General features: G+C 34.6%; 1 protein-coding gene across 9 annotated transcripts in view; it reads left to right on the plus strand.

Moving 5' to 3' along the window:
- DOCK7 (dedicator of cytokinesis 7) overlaps window positions 1-20258 on the plus strand; it is a 208257-nt gene that overhangs the window by 124174 nt on the left and 63825 nt on the right. For 8 of the 9 annotated variants that reach the window (XR_009493802.1, XR_009493804.1, XR_009493803.1 and 5 more), the window contains 6 exons: window positions 439-609; window positions 2780-2919; window positions 10942-11111; window positions 12375-12529; window positions 17498-17680; window positions 17785-17920. Coding sequence is in view for 2 of the 9 variants with exons in the window: in XM_005204517.5 (XP_005204574.1) it covers window positions 439-609; window positions 2780-2919; window positions 10942-11111; window positions 12375-12529; window positions 17498-17680; window positions 17785-17920 (955 nt within the window). In the remaining 7 variants the exon portion in view is untranslated. 9 annotated transcript variants of the gene reach the window in all.

Here is a 20258-nt window from a genome sequence, read left to right on the forward strand (position 1 = left end):
ACTCTTAAAATAAGTCAGTTTATAACTGTCTCAAATAAGTAATGGTGTAGTTGGGAAAACAGATAGTTATAAATATAGCTTAGCACAAAGTGCTGAAAAAAGAATGGATAATTTTTTATAAAGTTACTTTGGTAGTATAATTTTTCTTCAGAAAGAATATCCTTGAGAGGTGGAAATATTAATGCTGTATTGGAAATATAAGAATGTGGCCTTAAGAATGCACCTTGTCAGTGGATTTATACAGTAAATCTTGTAGTTCTCAGTTTTTTATTTTAGCAGTAACTCTGGAAAAAGCTGACAATGTTACTTAAACCACAAAACCCAAAGCTGTCCATTGAGTACTGTTTTCTAATTCTTTAATTCATCATTCTGGTGTTGGTATTAGAGAAATGATATGTTCAATTGGTATTTTTTTTTAATTTCTGCAATGCTTACAAGGTATCTTCAAAGCTTTATTCATTACCAAGTCCAAGTGTCCTGGTGTCCTTGAGGCTTGATTTTTTGCGAATCATCTGCAGCCATGAGCACTATGTTACCTTAAACTTACCCTGCAGCCTGCTCACTCCACCTGCATCACCATCACCTTCTGTTTCTTCTGCAACGTCTCAGGTATGCAAAATGTATGAAAAAAAATTTTTTAAGCCTGCATTTGTGGAAAAAGTATTTTAAATGCTGGGAAAAGTGAAAAGTAACACTAGTGAATAATAACTGTGTGATAGGCTCCATACTCAGGGCTTTGTAAGTAGTAAATGATTAAGTGCTTTATAAATATTAATCATTTACTACTCTTCATTGCAACCCTAAGAGGTACATTCTATTACTACTATTATTATTTTTTTACAGGTGAACTGAAACACGGAAAGATCAGTAACTTACCCAGGGTCACTTAGTAAAAACTGGCAGCGCTAGGCTTTGATCCATGGCACATGTTGGCTTTATTCTAGGTCTAAGTTCTAACCATTTTGTTGTACCCCTCTGACTGATTTGCGCACAAGGGAGTGAATTCACCTACATAATAAACTCACTTGATGTTTTCACAAGTTGGGTTTTCTTGATGCAGACACAGACTGAGTTTGGCGGGGGCAAGATGTTTATTAGCTGTCAGTACCTATGGAAGGAAAGGGAATGAAGTATACTTAGCAGAGAAAGAAGTAAAACAGCAATGCAGTCCTGGCAAAGCCCTTCCTGCCTCTCTTGTATCCAGAGAACCCAAAGGAAACTAGGTGTTGTTCATGGGTTTTCACAGGGTGCCTAATAATTGCTCTAAAGATGACAAAAGATTATCATAGCAATTATTATGTGTCCTGTCATATAGATTGAAATGAAGGGATTTTGTGGTTTTAGTATCAGAGGAGTCTAGATGTTCCCTCCTAGGGAAATGTTTTGCTATATAATTCCTAAGACAAACAAACTACTTCCTTAAGCTCTTGTTTTTTTGAAAAAATTTGGCTGTGCTGGGTCTTAGTCGCGGCATATGAACTCTTACTTGTGACATGTGAGATCCAGTTCCCTGACCAGGGATTGAATCCAGGCCTCCTGCATTGGGAGCACAGAGTCTTAGCCACTGGACCACCAGGGAAGTCCCTTCCTTATATTCTTAATGTCTAAAGTCAAAGGTGATCTGAACTCTTTTTAAGTTTGCCTTTGAGACTTTTAATTCCTGAAAGTAATTTACTACACTAGATCAATCTCAGATGTTTGATAAAGAAAATTTTGAACTTTACTTAGAAAGATTGAAAAACACGGAGATCACCCACAACTTCTCATTTTTTACCTTTGCAAAAATTCTTAAGGATCAGCCTATTTCCACATATTTTTACCTGGCTAAGATGCGTTTCTTCTAATAACTAATGAGGCTAGTCTTTTGTTCTCTTCCCCCATCCTCTGTCAAAGATGTGGCTGTACAATCAAGGACAAATTAATCATAGGTAAAGTTCCTTAAACCTTTAATGAAACACATTTGTTTATACTTGACTCCCTGCTGAACATTTTCTCCAGCCAAGAAATTAATAGAATTTCTTCCAATGTCCCGTCATCCCCTACTTTCTCATCTAGCTGCATAATTTTCAGATTCTAGTAGATGACAGAGACATCACTCTTTGGGAGGTAGGGACCTGAATAGTTTTATATACTTTCTAAGAAGGTGATTTCTCCATAGAGAAATCTGAAATCTGTTGTAAGAAACCTCACATTGTTGGTCTTGAATATGGATTAAAGGGTGATAAGGTTGAGGACATTCTTGCCTTGAACTGTATCTTGGGGGATGCTGTTTTTCAGTATTAGAAAACTTGTAAAAACTCTGAATGAACCAAAAAATGATAGTAATTTTCTAGAGAGAGTATTTTCCCTGAAAAAAACAGCTTCATTAGTATTTGAAATTTCTCTGGAAACCAATAGCATTTGACTATGAATATTTCTCTTGTACTCAACAGTGAGTACATAATGCATCATATAGATTTAGTTCTTTTTTCCATTCAGAATATGATAGTGAAATAGTTAGTGGCTAAAAGTATAAAGGAAAAATCAGATGAAAAAATTTAATATGAAAAAAAGGAAATTGAAAGGTAATTTAAAATGTTATTTCATCATAGTTTCCTATACCAAAAGTAAGAGCAGGTGCTTTCTCCAGTGTTAATAATAGTAATGTAAAAATTAACTTAAAATGTTTGTCTCGCTCTCACTCTCTTTGATGCTCACATCTCGTTTGTTGTAATGCTCTGTCTATAGAATGTTTTGTTGCATAGCTATTATAGTTTTGTTCTACCTCACTCCCAAACAGAGTTCTGGATTTTCCACCAATGTCCAAGACCAGAAGATTGCAAATATGTTTGAATTGTCTGTGCCTTTCCGCCAACAGCATTATTTGGCAGGACTTGTGTTAACAGAGCTGGCTGTCATTTTGGACCCTGATGCTGAAGGGTGAGTAGACCAGTTTTGCTGTGTACAGTATCAGTTTGATTTTGGACAGTGGAACAGAAGTATCCCACTTAACTTTCTGGGACTCCAAAGAATATTCTTTACCATTCTTCTTCTACTTCTCTGTTCACTAAGTTCCATACTCATGTTTTTTCTGTATTTCATCAGTTTTAAGAAAGACATTTTTGTCATCTCTGAATTTGATGTTTGTCTTGAAGTTAGCATGTATCATATTCTATCATGGTTTAGTTGGTAGTATTTTTCTCCTTCTTAGTAGTACCTGAAATATTTGTGCATGTTAGTAGATGGACTTTCAGATTTGTTGATATGCAATAAGCACAATTCAGTTAAGGAAAATAGACTAATCTGTTTGATTCTTTGGGAGTAAAATTTGTCATTTGCTATCATATTAATAATATATAGCATGTACTTCAAAATTTGCTCTATAAACAAGTAAACTTGTTTTAAAAACTTCCACACTTTTAAAGAATTATTGAAAATTGATATAGTAAGAAGAGTTCATTGTCTGATGATTTGAATTTGCAGAAACAGCTTTTCTATAAATGTATTGTGATCTAAGATCCTTGTAGGGTATTTCTATCTTAATAGCTGTTTTCTTTTATTTTTTTTCTGAATTTCTTTTTTTTTAATTTAAATTTATTTATTTTAATTGGAGGCTAATTACTTTACAATATTGTATTGGTTTTGGCATACACATGTTCCCCATCCTGAACGCCCCTCCCGCTGCCCTCCCCGTAGCATCTCTCTGGGTCATCCCAGTGCACCAGCCCCAAGCATCCTGTATTCTGCATTGAACCTGGACTGGCGATTCATTTCTTATATGATATTATACATGTTTCAATGCTATTCTCCCAAATCATCCTACCCTCACCCTCTCCCACAGAGTCCAAAAAACTGTTCTATACATCTGTGTCTCTTTTGCTGTCTTGCATGCAGGGTTATCGTTACCATCTTTCTAAATTCCATATATATGCGTTGGTATACTGTATTGGTGTTTTTCTTTCTCGTTTACTTCACTCTGTGTAATAGGCTCCAGTTTCATCCACCTCATTAGAACTGATTCAAATGTATTCTTTTTAATGGCTGAGTAATACTCCATTGTGTATATGTACCACTGCTTTCTTATCCATTCATCTGCTGATGGACATCTAGGTTGCTTCCATGTCCTGGCTATTATAAACAGTGCTGCGATGAACACTGGGGTACACGTGTCTCTTTCCCTTCTGGTTTCCTCAGTGTGTATGCCCAGCAGTGGGATTGCTGGGTCATAAGGCAGTTCTATTTCCAGTTTTTTAAGGAATCTCCACACTGTTCTCCATAGTGGCTGTACTAGTTTGCATTCCCACCAACAGTGTAAGAGGGTTCCCTTTTCTCCACACCCTCTCCAGCATTTATTACTTGTAGACTTTTGGATCGCAGCCATTCTGACTGGTGTGAAATGGTACCTCATAGTGGTTTTGATTTGCATTTCTCTGATAATGAGTGATGTTGAGCATCTTTTCATGTGTTTGTTAGCCATCTGTGTGTCGTCTTTGGAGAAATGTCTATTTAGTTCTTTGGCCCATTTTTTTGTTGGGTCATTTATTTTTCTGGAATTGAGCTGTAGGAGTTGCTTGTATATTTTTGAGATTAGTTGTTTGTCATTTGCTATTGTTCATTTGCTATTATTTTCTTCCATTCTGAAGGCTGTCTTTTCACCTTGCTTATAGTTTCCTTTGTTGTGCAGAAGCATTTAATTTTAATTAAGTCCCACGTGTTTATTTTTGCTTTTATTTCCAATATTCTTGGAGGTGGGTCATAGAGGATCCTGCTGTGATGTATGTCAGAGAGTGTTTTGCCTATGTTCTCCTCTAGGAGTTTTATAGTTTCTGGTCTTACGTTGAGATCTTTAATCCATTTTGAGTTTATTTTTGTGTATGGTGTTAGAAAGTGTTCTAGTTTCATTCTTTTACAAGTGGTTGACCAGTTTTCCCAGCACCACTTGTTAAAGAGATTGTCTTTAATCCATTGTATATTCTTGCCTCCTTTGTCAAAGATAAAGTGTCCATAGGTGCGTGGATTTATCTCTGGGCTTTCTATTTTGTTCCATTGATCTATATTTCTGTCTTTGTGCCAGTACCATACTGTCTTGATGACTGTGGCTTAGTAGTAGATTCTGAAGTCAGGCAGGTTGATTCCTCCAGTTCCATCTTTCTTTCTCAAGATCGCTTTGGCTATTCGAGGTTTTTTGTATTTCCATACAAATTGTGAAATTATTTGTTCTAGCTCTGTGAAAAATACCGTTGGTAGCTTGATAGGGATTGCATTGAATCTATAGATTGCTTTGGGTAGTATACTCATTTTCACTATATTGATTCTTCCGATCCATGAACATGGTATATTTCTTCATCTATTAGTGTCGTCTTTGATTTCTTTCACCAGTGTTTTATAGTTTTCTATATATAGGTCTTTAGTTTCTTTAGGTAGATACATTCCTAAGTATTTTATTCTTTTCATTGCAATGGTGAATGGAATTGTTTCCTTAATTTCTCTTTCTGTTTTCTCATTATTAGTGTATAGCTGTTTTCAAAAGTTTTTATGACCGTAACTCATTTGGGTAATAATTGCTCTTTTTTTTCAACTTTCCTCATAGTAGGATCATTAAGGAGTTTGTAATGCAGTTTAACCTGAAGTAAGAGGTCCAGAGAACAAAAGGAGGTATTTTGAGCAGGTTTTATAAGAATCCTCTGATGTACTTATTGAGCAAATGAAATGAGGTTTGTGACGTTCTTAGCAATAGGTACATAGTTAATGCTTAATAAATTGTGAAAGGGTAAATCTTATGCAAATGAAAGTCATGAGTTTTTTCATAACAGCATCTTCTCATGTTAGGGATATATTAAGAAGCAGGTTTTCACGCTGTACTTTGCAGAACTGTAGGGTTCTGAAAAGGTTCTTAGTGTGTTTCCATGTAGGATGGGGTTGTGGTGCAGACATTGGAGTAGGGGAGGGCAGGCTTAGTGGGTGAGACTCTGGGTCTCGCACCCCTGCTTGCCACCAGTTTTTTGTTTTGCCATTGTTAAATGAATATAATGTCATTTTGGGGGAAAAAGGATCCATTGTTTGAAAAAAATCCCTCTGAAAGCAACTTCTAAACATACTGCCTTTCCTAAGTAACTTAAATCTCAATCATTTGAATTTATATTTCCAGTATTTTTACTTGATGTATCAGAATAATTTTGGTTACCAGAAATAGAAAACTTTTCTTCTTGCCTGTTTTATTAAAAGAAGGATAGTTATCATTTCATATTTGGAAGAAAGAGGCAAGGTTTTAGCACAGTATAACCAGCAGCTCAGTGATGTTATCAGGGTTCTGTTTCTTTTATATCTTATTTCTGCTAGGAGCCTCAGCTTTTTCCTGAGGCTAGTGTGCCTTTCATGACTGTAAGATAGTTGCTCTGCCAGTTCGGATTAAATTCTTACTTGTTCGTGTCCAGGAGAGCAGAGAGGGGAAAAAAACCCTTTTCCCAAGCAGGCAATGCACATCTTTCTTTGGACTGGTCTGGCTCACTTGCCTGTCCTGCACTATTAGACACCAGAGCAATGCCAGGTTTCCAGGTGAGTTAGATCACTTTAACTCACATGTGGTGCTTAGACAGGTTTTAGTTCATGGGTGGTTTGTTACAAAGCAGAAGATAAGGAGCTCATGCCTAAATAATAATCAGCTGGCACTAAAAAATATTTAGTTCATGTGATTTTTTTTTTGGTAGACCTTCTCAATTAAGGAAACAGTTGATTAACATTAATCTCTTCTCATCTTAGTAATGAAACAGCTTGTTGACTGGCTTCTGTAAGTGGCAGGGCTAGTCTGATTGGATTGACTTCAGGAACTAGGGGAATAGAGTTAGCTTCTTCTGAGTCTCAGGGACATGAAAGTATACCTGAACATTTTTGCATTCTATTAGGGAGGAAGACAGGTGAAGGAGATGTTGGTAGGTGTTCAGTGGTGTCTGATAAAGAATAGAGAATTCTGACAGTCAACCTTTTTTAAAATTTTATTTATTTTTTAATTGAAGGATAATTGCTGTACAGAATTTTGTTGTTTTCTATCAAACCTCAACATGAATCAGCCATAGGTATACATATATCCCCTTTGAACCTCCCTCCCATCTCCCTCCCCATTGCACCCCTCTAGTTTGATACAGAGCCCCTGTTTGAGTTTCCTGAGCCATACAGCAAATTCCTGTTGGCTATCTCTTTTGCATATGGTAATGTAAGTTTCCATGTTACTCTCTCCATACATCTCACCCTCTCCTCTCTCCCCATGCCCATAAGTCTATTCTCTATGTCTGCTCTGAGATGTTGTGTAGGTATTCAGTGGTGTCTGATAAAGAATAGAGAATTCTACAGTCAACCATTTTTGTGATGAGGTTTCCTTCTCAAAGTCAAGGATCAGTTCTGTTAAAATAGATACATTTCTGTGGAACAGTGTAGGGCTCATGAAAGACTTCTTTAAAAAAAAATTGTATGCTGTATTCAGAGTTCTTTTTTTAAAATTTTATTTTCAATTGGAGGGTAATTGCTTTAAAACATTGTGTTGGTTTCTGCCATACATCAGCGTGAATGAACCATAGATATACATATGTCCCCTGCCTCTTGATTTCTTTACTGCTCTTTTGCCTCTTCAAGCTGGTCTTCAAGGTGGCTCTTTAGATACTTTCTGACCCTGTAAAGTCTGAAAGCAATGATAATCGTGTTCACCACTACTTTTTCTTTGTTTATTGAGTTTTAAAAGGTAACTGGAATAGCTTTAAATGGTAATACACAGGATTATAAGCTGTTACTGCCGTTTGTTCTCTTGTCTTCTCACTCTTTCCTACACCCAGTCCATTAGCAAGTGCTTTAGGACCACCTCTAAAATATATTCCAAGTCCAGCTACTTCCCTTCTTCTTTACAGCTACTCCCCTAATCATGCTTCCGCTCTTCCCTCCCTAAAATCCCTTTTCTACACAGCAACCTAAGTGGTCTTTTAGAAATGAAAATTAAATTATATTACTTCCCTGGTTAAAACTCTTCAATATATTTAAAAGCACACACTTCTTACTTTAAAAATAGTTAAAAATGTATACTTTTAAAATAACATTTAAAATAAAATCCAGACTTAGTAATGAACCTCAAAACCCTGTATATGTAACTCTTGTTTACACGGTCACTTCCCTTCTTCCGCATATACTAAAGTCTAGCCATCCTAGACTTGTTTCTGTTTCCCTTATGGGCCTACCCAGTCCCACCGTAGGGTCTTTGCACTTAGATTTTCCTCTGCCTGAAGCAATGCTGAAATTTCCCTGAGATTTCCACACAGAGGCATTTCTTCCTTGTGATTCTTCAGGTCTCCAGTCAAACAGTGTCTTCTCAATGAGACGTCATTGGGCCACCCAGTCTGAATTATAGCTGTGTTACCCTTGCCACAATTATTCTTAACCATATAAGCCTGTTTTATTTTCTACAAAGCATTTCCCTGAAATTTGCTCGTTTGTTCATTATCTGTCTCCTCCCATTAGAATATGAGCTCATGAGAGCAGCACTTTTCTTTCTTGTTCACTGCTGTATTCCCACTGCCTTAGAATTGTGTCTGGTACAGAGTGGACACTTGGTAAGTATATGTTAATTCAGTGAATGAATGATTGACTATTTGAGACTCACATCTCATCTCTATATTTTACATTTTTTTCACATTTGCATAGATAAAAACAGCATACATTGTCTGAGATAGACCCTTAAGAGGAATGCTTTTACTCCTTTTGCTTGCTAAGTAATCATAAATAATTCCTGGAGTAGCAGTAATATGTTCTAATATTGACCAAAGATTTGCTCTCTAGAAATTTTCATTGTAGTTAGAAAGTTACAACTTTGAAACAATATACTATGGTTAAATGCAAATTTTGTAGTACAGAACCTAGTTCTGAAGAAGATTAGCACCTTTGTTATAAGCATTTGTAACACTGAATTATTATTTTTGTGTCTGTGTTTCTCTCTTGCTAAAGCAAGCTCTTTAAGAATAGGGACAAGGATAGGATAAGATAGGATGTCTTATCTCCAGCATCCAGCATAAGATCTGACAGGTCTTGGGCGTGCATGTGTCCAGAGCATTCGTGTGTTTGTGTTCATGTGTTTGTGTGTGTGTGTGTGTGTAAAGGCTGTGTGTGTCTAAGTATTGTAGACATATGAAAAGGCTTAATGAAGATGAGTGGATAGAGTTTAGATAGGTTGAAGTCTGGGGCCTGTAGCTGCTGAGAGATGCTAAATATTAATATACCCAGGTTTGGGAATCATCACTGGTGATACAAGTTGAAAAAGAGAACATAAAAGGCAAATGACCAGAATCTGAAACTTGGGAAGAATGATAGAGAATATGAAGAGTGGTGGGAGCTATTTAGAGGAAATACGGAGAAGAAAATATAAAAAGTGACAAAGTGTCAAGTAGAGAGCTAGAAAATGAAATCTGAGATATGTCCATTAGATGGAGTTCTCAACAGTATTTAAAAATATACTTTCTGAATAAAAATCTGGGAGGAAGAAGAATCTCCAGCTAGATTTCATATATAGCTATGTAAAATGGTAGATAAGATCAAAAGCCCCAGAGAAAGAATACCTGGTTTTAAATCTGCTATGTGATTTTAAGGAGAAAAGCTAATATTTACTGAAGGATGCAGTGTGCAAAGCATTGTGGTAAGCATGTTACATAAATGATGTAACTTAATTCTCACGGCCACTTTATGAGGTAGGTTATTTATACATAGGGAAACAGAGGTTCAATATCTTTGAAAATTTAGCTATTAAGTGATGAAACTGTTACATTTCCACGTTGTAAGCATTCAAAAAACTTGTAGTTTGAGAGAAAGAGAGTAGATATTAGGAAGTAAATGGAAGAAAATGCTTGATACAGACTGTACATTCAGGAAATTTATTACTAGATAAATCATATAAGAGGAATACTATATACAAGCCAGAGTAAACTAGTTTCAAGTGAAGGTGTATTTACAAGGGAAGAACTTAGTGAAGGGGTTCATTGAAGCTATTGAAGAAAGGGGAGATTCACTGAGCATAAGGGGAACTACTTTCTGAAAGAAGGTACAACTTTCTCTGAGATAAAATGAAAGTTGATTTGATAGCTGTAAAGATGGAGATGCATTGACAAATCTGGCCAGAGCATATTTAGAATGGCTTTTCTTTCCTTGAAGAAGAAAGTTAGAGGTAAGGTCTTCTGTTGAGGTTGATGGTGAGAGGCTTAAGGAGAAAGAATGAGATCTGAAGCACCTGCCAGGTGCAGCATTAAGGGCAGTTGAAGTTGGAGACATTTTACATTAGAATGGTTTGCATCATCAAGCAGCTTCAGTCTAAGAAGAGAAGCCAAAAGAGTGTGGAGAGTGATCCTTGCTATTGTAGTAGCCCAGTTGAAACTTGGGCTTAGATGCGTAGAAAGTAGTAAGGGCCCAAATGAGCGTGGAGGGTCAGTTTAAACAGAGATATGAAAGACAACCCTTGTTGTGGACTACATAATCCATAGGTAGAGGATTTTTCCTCTTTGCAAAAGGAAAGAAAAGTTTATTTTAGATAAATGTGAAAAGATTTCACTTGATGAAATAAAATTTACAGCTACTTAAAACTCTTTTGCTTTAAAATATAACTAACTGATCTAAAGTTATTAATATTAAGTGCATTAATTTCTAAGGAATTAGTGAAAATATATTCAGATTTACTTCTAAGTGAATTTATATAGTATTTCCTTTTCCCTCCTTTCTTATTTTAATACAGTGAGACATTCACTGGTTTTATTTTATTTATTTTTTGAACATTTGTTAATTTTAAAATGAAAAATGTTTTATAGGAATACATGCAAATATGTGGCAAAGTTAAGAAGTTGAACAAATTGATTCAGTACCGTGACTTACTATTTGCTCTAAAGATGTTAACTAATCTCTGTGACCTTACTGCAACTCCTTCTTCATCTTCTTTTTAAATAGACTGTTTGGATTGCATAAGAAAGTCATCAATATGGTACACAATTTATTATCCAGTCACGACTCAGATCCACGGTACTCTGACCCCCAGACAAAGGCTCGAGTGGCTATGTTGTATCTACCTCTGATTGGTATTGTCATGGAAACTGTTCCTCAGCTATATGACTTTACAGGTACTTAGTATATTGAAGACAAACTCTAAAGGCAAATCTCAGTGTTTAAAAGTATTAGAAGAATCTGCAAATGATCTTACTGTAGGAAAAGAAATATAAGAAAACTCACAATGATGTAGGTACACTGTAAATACTTAACAGATTTTGAAAAAAAACTTTTGACTTTGTGAGAAAATTCACTGCAAGGATTCTGTAAGTATTTCTTATGATGCATTAAAAAAAATGGTTTTACAGCATTTCTATACCTACCTGTTGGGCTTCGCAGGTGACCCAGTGGTAAAGAATCTGCCTGCCAATTCAGGAGACCAGGAGACATGGGTTCAGTCCCTGGGTTGGAAGGATCCCTTGGAGGAGGAAATGGCAACCCACTCCAATATTCTGGCCTGGAAAATTCCATGGACAGAAGGGCCTGGCAGGTTACAATCCATGGTGTTGGGAAGAGTTGGACAGGACTGAGCATGCACGCACATGTCTACCTATTAGGAAAGAGAATTGTGTGTGTGTGTGTGAGTGTATACTGTTTATCTGGAAAAAAAATATGAGAAAACTTGTCAGATATCTACCACTCTCAATCTCAGTTTTATTCATATACATAAAATTGAAATTAATATTCACCTGAATAGTGAGAATGATATCGCTAATAGCTGGTTAATAAGTGTAAGTTATGTTGCTTTTTAAAAACTGTAACCCACAAAATTTTATTCTTGCTTTCCAATTTTAGAATTTATTTAAATTCCTTCATTTCTTTTAAAGAAAATAGTGTAGGTTGCATTCGAACTAGCAGTTAGCCTGATAAAGTACTTCCAGTTCAATTAAAAAAATTTTACTGGTATCTAATATGTACATCAGTAGATGCTACTGCTACAAAGATAACCAACTCCTTGCCTTTGATAGACTTATAATTGAGTAGTTTTCCTAGTATTTGATCATTAAAGTGGGTTTCCTTATCTGAAGGCAGAAATTTATATTATTTTTACTGTATATCTTTTACTAGCAAGTGCTGCAGTCCATGGGGTTGCAAAGAGTCAGACATGACTGAGCGTCTGAACTGAACTGAATGTTCCTTACAAAACTCTAAATAATACTATAGGAATGAGTTAGTGTTTAAAATATTTAAACTATTATTTAAAAGAGGCAAAATATAATAATACACAGTATATGTTAATAGGTTTTCCTTTGAAGAGTAAAGGAGAATAGAAAGGGAATTGCATGCCCAATAGCTGTTACTTAGAAGTTTATTTATTTATGGGTTATTTTTTCCAGAAACTCACAATCAACGAGGAAGACCAATCTGTATAGCTACTGATGATTATGAGAGTGAGAGTGGAAGCATGATAAGCCAGACAGTTGCCATGGCAATTGCAGGAACATCAGTTCCTCAACTAACAAGGCCCGGCAGTTTCCTCCTCACGTCAACGGTAAAAACAACCCTCCTACAGAAGTTTTATCTGGAAAGACAGATATTTACAAGGATATACTCTTCAATAACAGATTATTATATTAACTGATGCAAAAGTACTTTGAGTTTTATTTTGTGAAAATATTTTTTTTTTCTGAAAATATTTTCTATATTATACTAAGTTTGAAAAACTCTTAACTACCTCAATCTTTTTGGTATAAAAACTCTATTTTACCATTCAGAATTTTGAAAGTTGCCTTATTTTCAATTTATAGCCTCTATTCTTCATTTTTAAAATCTATTTTATTCTTTATCAGTCCTAAGAGATTTTTTTAGCTGTTGAGAATATTTTTAATCTGTGAAGGTTCATACTTTTTCATATTTAAATAAATTGATAATCATTTTGCTCTGTATTTTCCCCTCTTAAAGAGGGAAGAACATGGTGGCAGGGAGGAGACAAATTGCTAGTAGAGCAAGATCAACTTCTAAAAGTTTTAAATGACTTTCTTTCAAAAAGCTGCAGTCATATTTATGGAAGCTAGCCTCCTTGACAACTTCTAAAAAGGTTTTATTCAGATAATTTACATATCAAAAGATTCATCCATTTTAAGTGTATAATGTCATGGTTTTTAGTATCTGTACAGAGTTAGGCATCTATCACCACAATCGGATTTTAGAACATTTCCATCGTTCCAAAAAGAACCCTGAGGCCCATTAGCCTTCGTTCTCTGTTGCTGCACAGCCGTAGTCCTAGGCAGCAACTCACTTTCTTTCTGCCTGCAGAGATTTGCCTGTTTTGGACATTTCATCTAGATGGAATTATGCACTGTGATCTTTATGGCTGGCTTTTTTCACTAAGCAGTAATGTTTTGGGGTTCATTCATGATGTGGCATGTATCAGTACTTTTTTTAAATTGCCAAATAATATTCCTTTATATTGATAGACCAGCTTTTTTTTATCCATTTATCATTTGATGAATAGTTGACTCATTTCCAGTTTTTGGCTGTTAGGAACAATGCTGCTAGGTACACTTGTGTCCGTGTCTTTATGTCCACACATGTTTTCATTTCTCTTAGGTAGATACCTCGGAATGGATTTGCTGGATCATGTGTATTAATATCTTTAATATTTTGAGAAAACTTTTAAGCTCTTTCAGAGTAGCTGTTCCATTTTAAATTCTCACCAGCAATTAATAAAGGTTTCTATTTCTCTAAATCCTCACCAACACTTTTTATTATCCCTTTTTTATTATATATTCTTCACACCTTAGTATGTATGATGTGGTGTCTCATTGTGGTTTTACTTTGTGTTTACCTAATGTCTACTGATATTGAGAGTTATCATTTCATTTGTGTATAATACACATCTTTTCATGTATCTTACATAGAGAAACATCCATTCAAATCCTTTAATGTTTTAAGATTGAGTTATTCATCTTCTTGTTGAGTTGTTATTGAAAGAGTTTTTGTATATTCTGGACATAAATTCTTTATCAGATATGTGATTTTCAGATATTTTCTTCTGTGGATTATCTTTTCATTTTCTTGATAGTGTCACTTGAATCGGCAAAAGTTTTAATTTTGATGAATTCCAATTTATCAGTTTTTTCTTTTACTTGCATTTGCTATTGTATATATGTATATAAAGTGCATGTACAGTTAAAATATAATAGGAAAAACAGCAGCGTACCTGCCACTCAGCTTCAGAAGTAGAACTTTTCAGTTTTCTTGAAAGTTCCCAGTTTGCCCTCAGTTCAATCCCTTTCTCCCCTCAAAATGACGACTATTCTCAATTTTATTGGCCTTGCTTTTTGTTTTTTAAAACCTCACTTATGTGAAATATACTGTACATGAAACATAAATGTAGATGTTTACAAAAGATTTTAAAGTAATACTTTTTTAACCATCATTCAGGACAAAATATAGAACACTGACTCCTCATTTTCTGTTGGATTGTCTGCCTTTGTTTATAATTTATAGTAGTTCATGTCAGGATTAAGTCCATTGCCAATTATAAGTGGTTCAAAGGTTTCTTTCTTTTTGTAACTTGCTTTTTCCACACACTTAATTGTGAATTTGGTGAATAGAGTGTCTTATTTTAACATAAGATTGTATTGAATCTATGGATCAGTTTTTGGAAAAATTAATATTTTTACACCAGTAAATCCCCAAATCCTTGAATATGTTAGATCTCCCCACTATTTGGACCTTCTTTGATGTGTTTATATACATAAACTTTTATAGCTTTTTACCAAGGAGGCCCAGAACATCTTTTGTAGGTATATTGTACGTCCTTGATATTTTAAAAGTATTTTAGTAATATTATAAAGTTATGCAGTATGATAATATATAATACACATATAAGTATATATATAACATCATTTTCTCATAGTCTCATAAATGTCATCTTTTTCATAAATTGTTTTCTAATTTCTGATTATCTTTTTTTTTTGGCCATGCCCCATGGCTTGTGTGATCTCAGTTCTCTGATCAGAAATTGAATCTGGGCCATGGCAGTGAGAGCACCAAATCCTAACCACTAAACTATCAGAGAACTCCCTAATTGTTGATTGCTTTTGTGTGGACATAGAATTGATTTTGAACAATAATGTTTATTTCCAGAAGAATTGCTAAATTGATAACATAGGTGTAATTTTTTTTCCTATGTATACAATCATATCATCTATGAATAATGGCCGTTCATTTCTTCCTTTCAGTGTTTTTTCATAGCTTGTTTATGGGCTAGAATCTTGAGTGCAGTGTTAAATAGAAGTAGTGATAGTTGGCATCATAAAAGGGGAAGATTGCAACATTTTATTCTTAAATATAGGTGCAAAAGGTTTTGGTTTTGGGGGTTGGTTTTTTTTTTTTTTTAATACCCTCTATTATATTATGGAAGTCCCCTTCTTGTTCTTAGTTTGCTAAGTTTACCTTTTGTGATTATGAATAGTTGTTGAGTTTTATCATGCTTTTTTGCACCATTGAGACTGTCATGTTATTTTGCTTTTTTATCTTGTATTTTTAAATCTTTCAATTGATTTTCTAGTGTTAAACCTACCTTAAATTCCTGAATTAAAGTTAATTTTTTTGTGATTGTGTATTAATGGATTTGATTTGCTATATTTTAAGATTGTGTATCTGTGTTAGTAAGATCATAATGTTCTGTTCAGATTTTGGAATCAGGTAGTTTAGCCGATGAAAATGAGCTAGGGGATTTCCCATTTTATCTGTTCCCTGCAAATACTTGTTTAAAATTGAAATTATTTCTTCCTAGAATATTTGGAGAACCTGTGAGTGAAGCCATCTGTATCTGCAGTAATCTTTTTTGAAAGTGTTAAAATTATCTATGTATTTAATGATTGTAGGACTGTTCAAGTTTTCTATTTCTTTTTACACTGGTTTTTGTAAATTTTATTCTAGTAGAAATTTACTCAAATTTCTTGGCATACAAAATTGTTTCAAGTATCTTCCATGATTTTTAAAAAGTCTATAACATTTATAGTAGATGTAAACATTTTCATTTCTGTGACTGGCTTTTCCTATCTTTTGTCTTAAGTCAGTCTCAATAGAAATTTGTATATTCCTTTAGTTTGTATAAAGAACACATTTGGGGTCAATGCTGAGCCTCACTTTTGAATGTTTATTATTTACTTTTACTTTCTTTTGGTTTATACTGATGTTCTTTTTTCTAACTTCTTTAGATAGATGCTTAAATATTTACTTGCTAATTTTCACCCTTCCTTCTTTGATACTTATTTTAATTGTAAATATTTTCCATTAATTATTCTTCTAACTACATACTACGATTTATAGGTAACATTTTCATTATTTAATTCATGTAGTTGTATTTTGTCTTATATTTTTAAAGTCTGGTCTGTTCATTTTTGTCTTTCACTAGAATTTTTAAATTTATTTACATTTATGTAAAATCATGGCATCTGGTCCCATCACTTCATGGGAAATAGATGGGGAAACAGTGGAAACAGTGTCAGACTTTATCTTTTTGGGCTCCAAAATCACTGCAGATGGTGACTGCAGCCATGAAATTAAAAGATGCTTACTCCTTGGAAGAAAAGTTATGACCAACCTAGATAGCATATTGAAAAGCAGAGACATAACTTTGCCAACAAAGGTCTATTTAGTCAAGGATATGGTTTTTCCAGTGGTCATGTATGGATGTGAGAATTGGACTGTGAAGAAAGCTGAGAGCTGAAGAATTGATGCTTTTGAACTGTGGTGTTGGAGAAGACTCTTGAGAGTCCCTTGGACTGCAAGGAAATCCAACCAGTCCATCCTAAAGGAGATCAGTCCTGGTTGTTCTTTGGAAGGACTGATGCTGAAGCTGAAACTCCAGTACTTTGGCCACCTCATGTGAAGAGTTGACTCATTGGAAAAGACTCTGATGCTGGAAGGGATTGGGGGCAGGAGGGGAAGGGGACGACAGAGGATGAGATGGCTGGATGGCATCACGAACTCGATGGACGTGAGTTTGAGTGAACTCCGGGAGATGGTGATGGACAGGGAGGCCTGGCGTCTTTTTAAATTTACTTATTTTTTATTGAAGGGTAATTGCTTTATAGAATTTTGCTGTTTTCTGTCAAACCTCAACATGAATCAGCCATAGGTATACATATAACCCCTCCCTTTTGATTGTCTTCTTTAGATATCATAGTTTTTAATATAGGACCTACTTTTTAATAATAGAACCTTTTAGTTTTTCCCTTCATGTTTCCTGTTAACTTTTATTTACAGTCTTCTGTAAGCCCTGTAAATAATTTTCTGTTGCTAGGAAAGGTTAAGTTTCAGAACCTTAAGTATAAGATTATGTATGAGTTACACAAATATTGCCTAAATCAAATGGCTCTTTCAAAATATTTGATTTTAAAGTAATTACTTTCACATTGCTTTTAGAAGAAAACAACTGACAACTGAAAAAAAGAAGTGGTCTTTGATCATTCTGTCTCATTTTACTGCCTTCTATTTTCAGAGTGGCAGGCAACACACTACCTTTTCAGCAGAATCAAGTCGGAGTCTTTTGATCTGTCTGCTTTGGGTTCTCAAGAATGCAGATGAGACAGTTCTACAAAAGTGGTTTACAGATCTCTCAGTCCTGCAGCTAAACCGGCTATTAGATCTGCTTTATCTTTGTGTATCTTGCTTTGAGTACAAAGTAAGTGATCATTGTGCCATTGCAAAGAAGAGCAAGAGGGAACATAATGTGGAAAAGAAGAAAATTTCCTTACTGTGTCTTCTTTTCTAATGTTTAAATTTTAGGGAAAGAAAGTATTTGAAAGAATGAATAGTTTGACCTTTAAGAAATCAAAAGACATGAGAGCAAAGCTTGAGGAAGCTATTCTTGGAAGCATAGGTGCTAGGCAAGAAATGGTGCGCCGAAGCCGAGGACAGCTGGGTACGTACACAATGTCTTCTCCTTCTGGTGAGAATGTTTTCAGTTTCCTTGAACACTATTACAGTGATCATTTTTGCAAGTCTTCAGTGACAATTCTGCACTTTTAAAACAGTGTTTTAATGTAGCTGTGAATTAACTTGAATAGCCATGTCTTTGCAAGTTAGAATTCCTATTTAGAGTGAACATATTTCCAGTTTGCTCTGGATAATCTCAGTTTGTTCTTCTAACCTTTGTGTGATTATTAATAGTTTCCCTTATTTTAAAAAACAGGTGTTTTTAAGAGCAGTTTTAGCTTCATAGAAAAATTGAGCTGAAAATACAGATATTTCCTATTTATTCTCTGTCTTCACACTTGGATGACACCCCTCATTATTAGGTTTTCATATAAGAGTTGCCATTGCTTATCACAATTGATCAACCTACACGGATGCCTTATTATCATACAGAATCTATAGCTTACATTGTGGTTCTCTCTTGGCTGTACATCCTTTGTAACACGACTTTGTACTCTTAAAAGTTTCCTACTTTTGCAGTGAATTAATATATCCCATAGATAAGGCAAAGATATTGCCTATCTCAAGTGTCAGGAAGAGAAAATAATTTAGTTGCATATGAAGTCTGTTTCTAATCCCTGGTCTGCTACCCATTAGCCATATAATCTTGGCCAACCATTTAATCTTCCCACTTTCTCTTTCCTCATCCACTTGTGGTGGTTTGAGATTTTAAAAAGTAGTGTAACTAATTGATCTTATCATCTTTGTGGTGACTGTGTGTGTGTGTGTGTGTGTGTAAACATTTCGTAAATTGTGAAGTAGTATTATTGCTGAAAACACCTTAAGGTCAAGGACATGGCTTAGTCATCTGTGTACATGACATATGCTAACAGCTCAATATATGTTGTTGACTTAAAATGTGATTGTATGTTTACATGAATATTTTATATGTGTTGTTTTTTGATTGGCCATTTAACTTAATGATCTTTTATTTAGGTAAACTTAAGTATATGCTATGTGTATATGGAATTTAATAATGAATAAGACAATTTTTGCCTTTGAAATTAATAGTGTTGTTTTTTCACTTTAGTTGTATAGAGTTTCAGTTCAGTTCAGTTGCTCAGTTGTGTCTGACTCTTTGTGACCCCATGGACTGCAGCACGCCTGGCTTATATCGTGTACCTATTGATTTTCTTTTAACTCATTTAATATGGACAACAACTCTATAAAGTATGAAAATTAACTTTCTAGGTCATTTAATTATATCAAACCTAACAAACAATTATCCTCATCTTTAAAATAAAACTCTCAGAGGTAAATAACTTGCCTAAGGTCATAAACTAAGTGACAGAACCAGGATCTTTTGACTTCTAATTTAGTGTTCTTTATATTATACCATAGCTCTTTCTAGGACTTACTGTTGAAAGGAATGGAGCTTTTAACAATATGTTTGTTACATTTTTAAACGTGTAGTCTTTGGACAGCTACCACTGTTTAAATGTAAGAAATGAAGTTCTGTATGTGGAAGCTAAAAAAAGTAAAACCACAAGTAAACCCCGCTTTCCCCAAACTCATAGGTACAGGGAAGAGTTAGGTGCAGGGTAGGGGTGGACAAAATGAGTGAAGGGAGTCAAAAGGTACAAACTCACAGTTTTCAAATTCTTTAAGTACTAGAGATGTAGCTTATAGCATGTTAACAAATGTATACTTGAAAGTTGCAAAGCGAGTACATCATAAGAGTTCTTTTCATAAGAGAAAAACATTTGAGGCTACTCATGGTCATGGATGTTAACCAGACTTGTTGTGATGATCATTTTGTAATATATGCGTGTATTGCATCATTATTTTATACACTGGAAACCAATATAATATTGTATGTCAATTGTGTCTCACTTTAAAAAAATAATTGAAGTTCTCATCTTCTTAAAATAATTCTGTTTGCAATTCTTATTTATATTTGGACACTTAATAAGCTAGATCACCTAATGATAGATGTTCTTAACTAAGGAGATGAGAGAAAGTTTCCTGAAAAAAAAAATAAAGTTAATGATAATAATGAAGATAGATCACAGATACTTATTTTGTTAACTGTCTTAAGATAGACAAATCTTTTTGCTTTCTTTCACAAAATTCCTTAAAGACAGAGGTTTCAAAATTGAAGAAGTAAAGAGGGACAGAAAGAGAAGGAAAAGGAGGGAAAGCAGAAGGAATATCCGTACTAATCCTTTATTGTGTGTCAAATTATATTTGTTTTTCAGTATTTTTAAAATTTCTGTTTGAACTCTGCATTTTTACTTTCATTTTACTTTCCATCCTCCCAGCCAAAGTCTCTTGTTTTTCAAAGA

Source organism: Bos taurus, chromosome 3, assembly GCF_002263795.3.
Source record: "Bos taurus isolate L1 Dominette 01449 registration number 42190680 breed Hereford chromosome 3, ARS-UCD2.0, whole genome shotgun sequence".
NCBI classification, from domain to species: Eukaryota; Metazoa; Chordata; class Mammalia; order Artiodactyla; family Bovidae; genus Bos; species Bos taurus.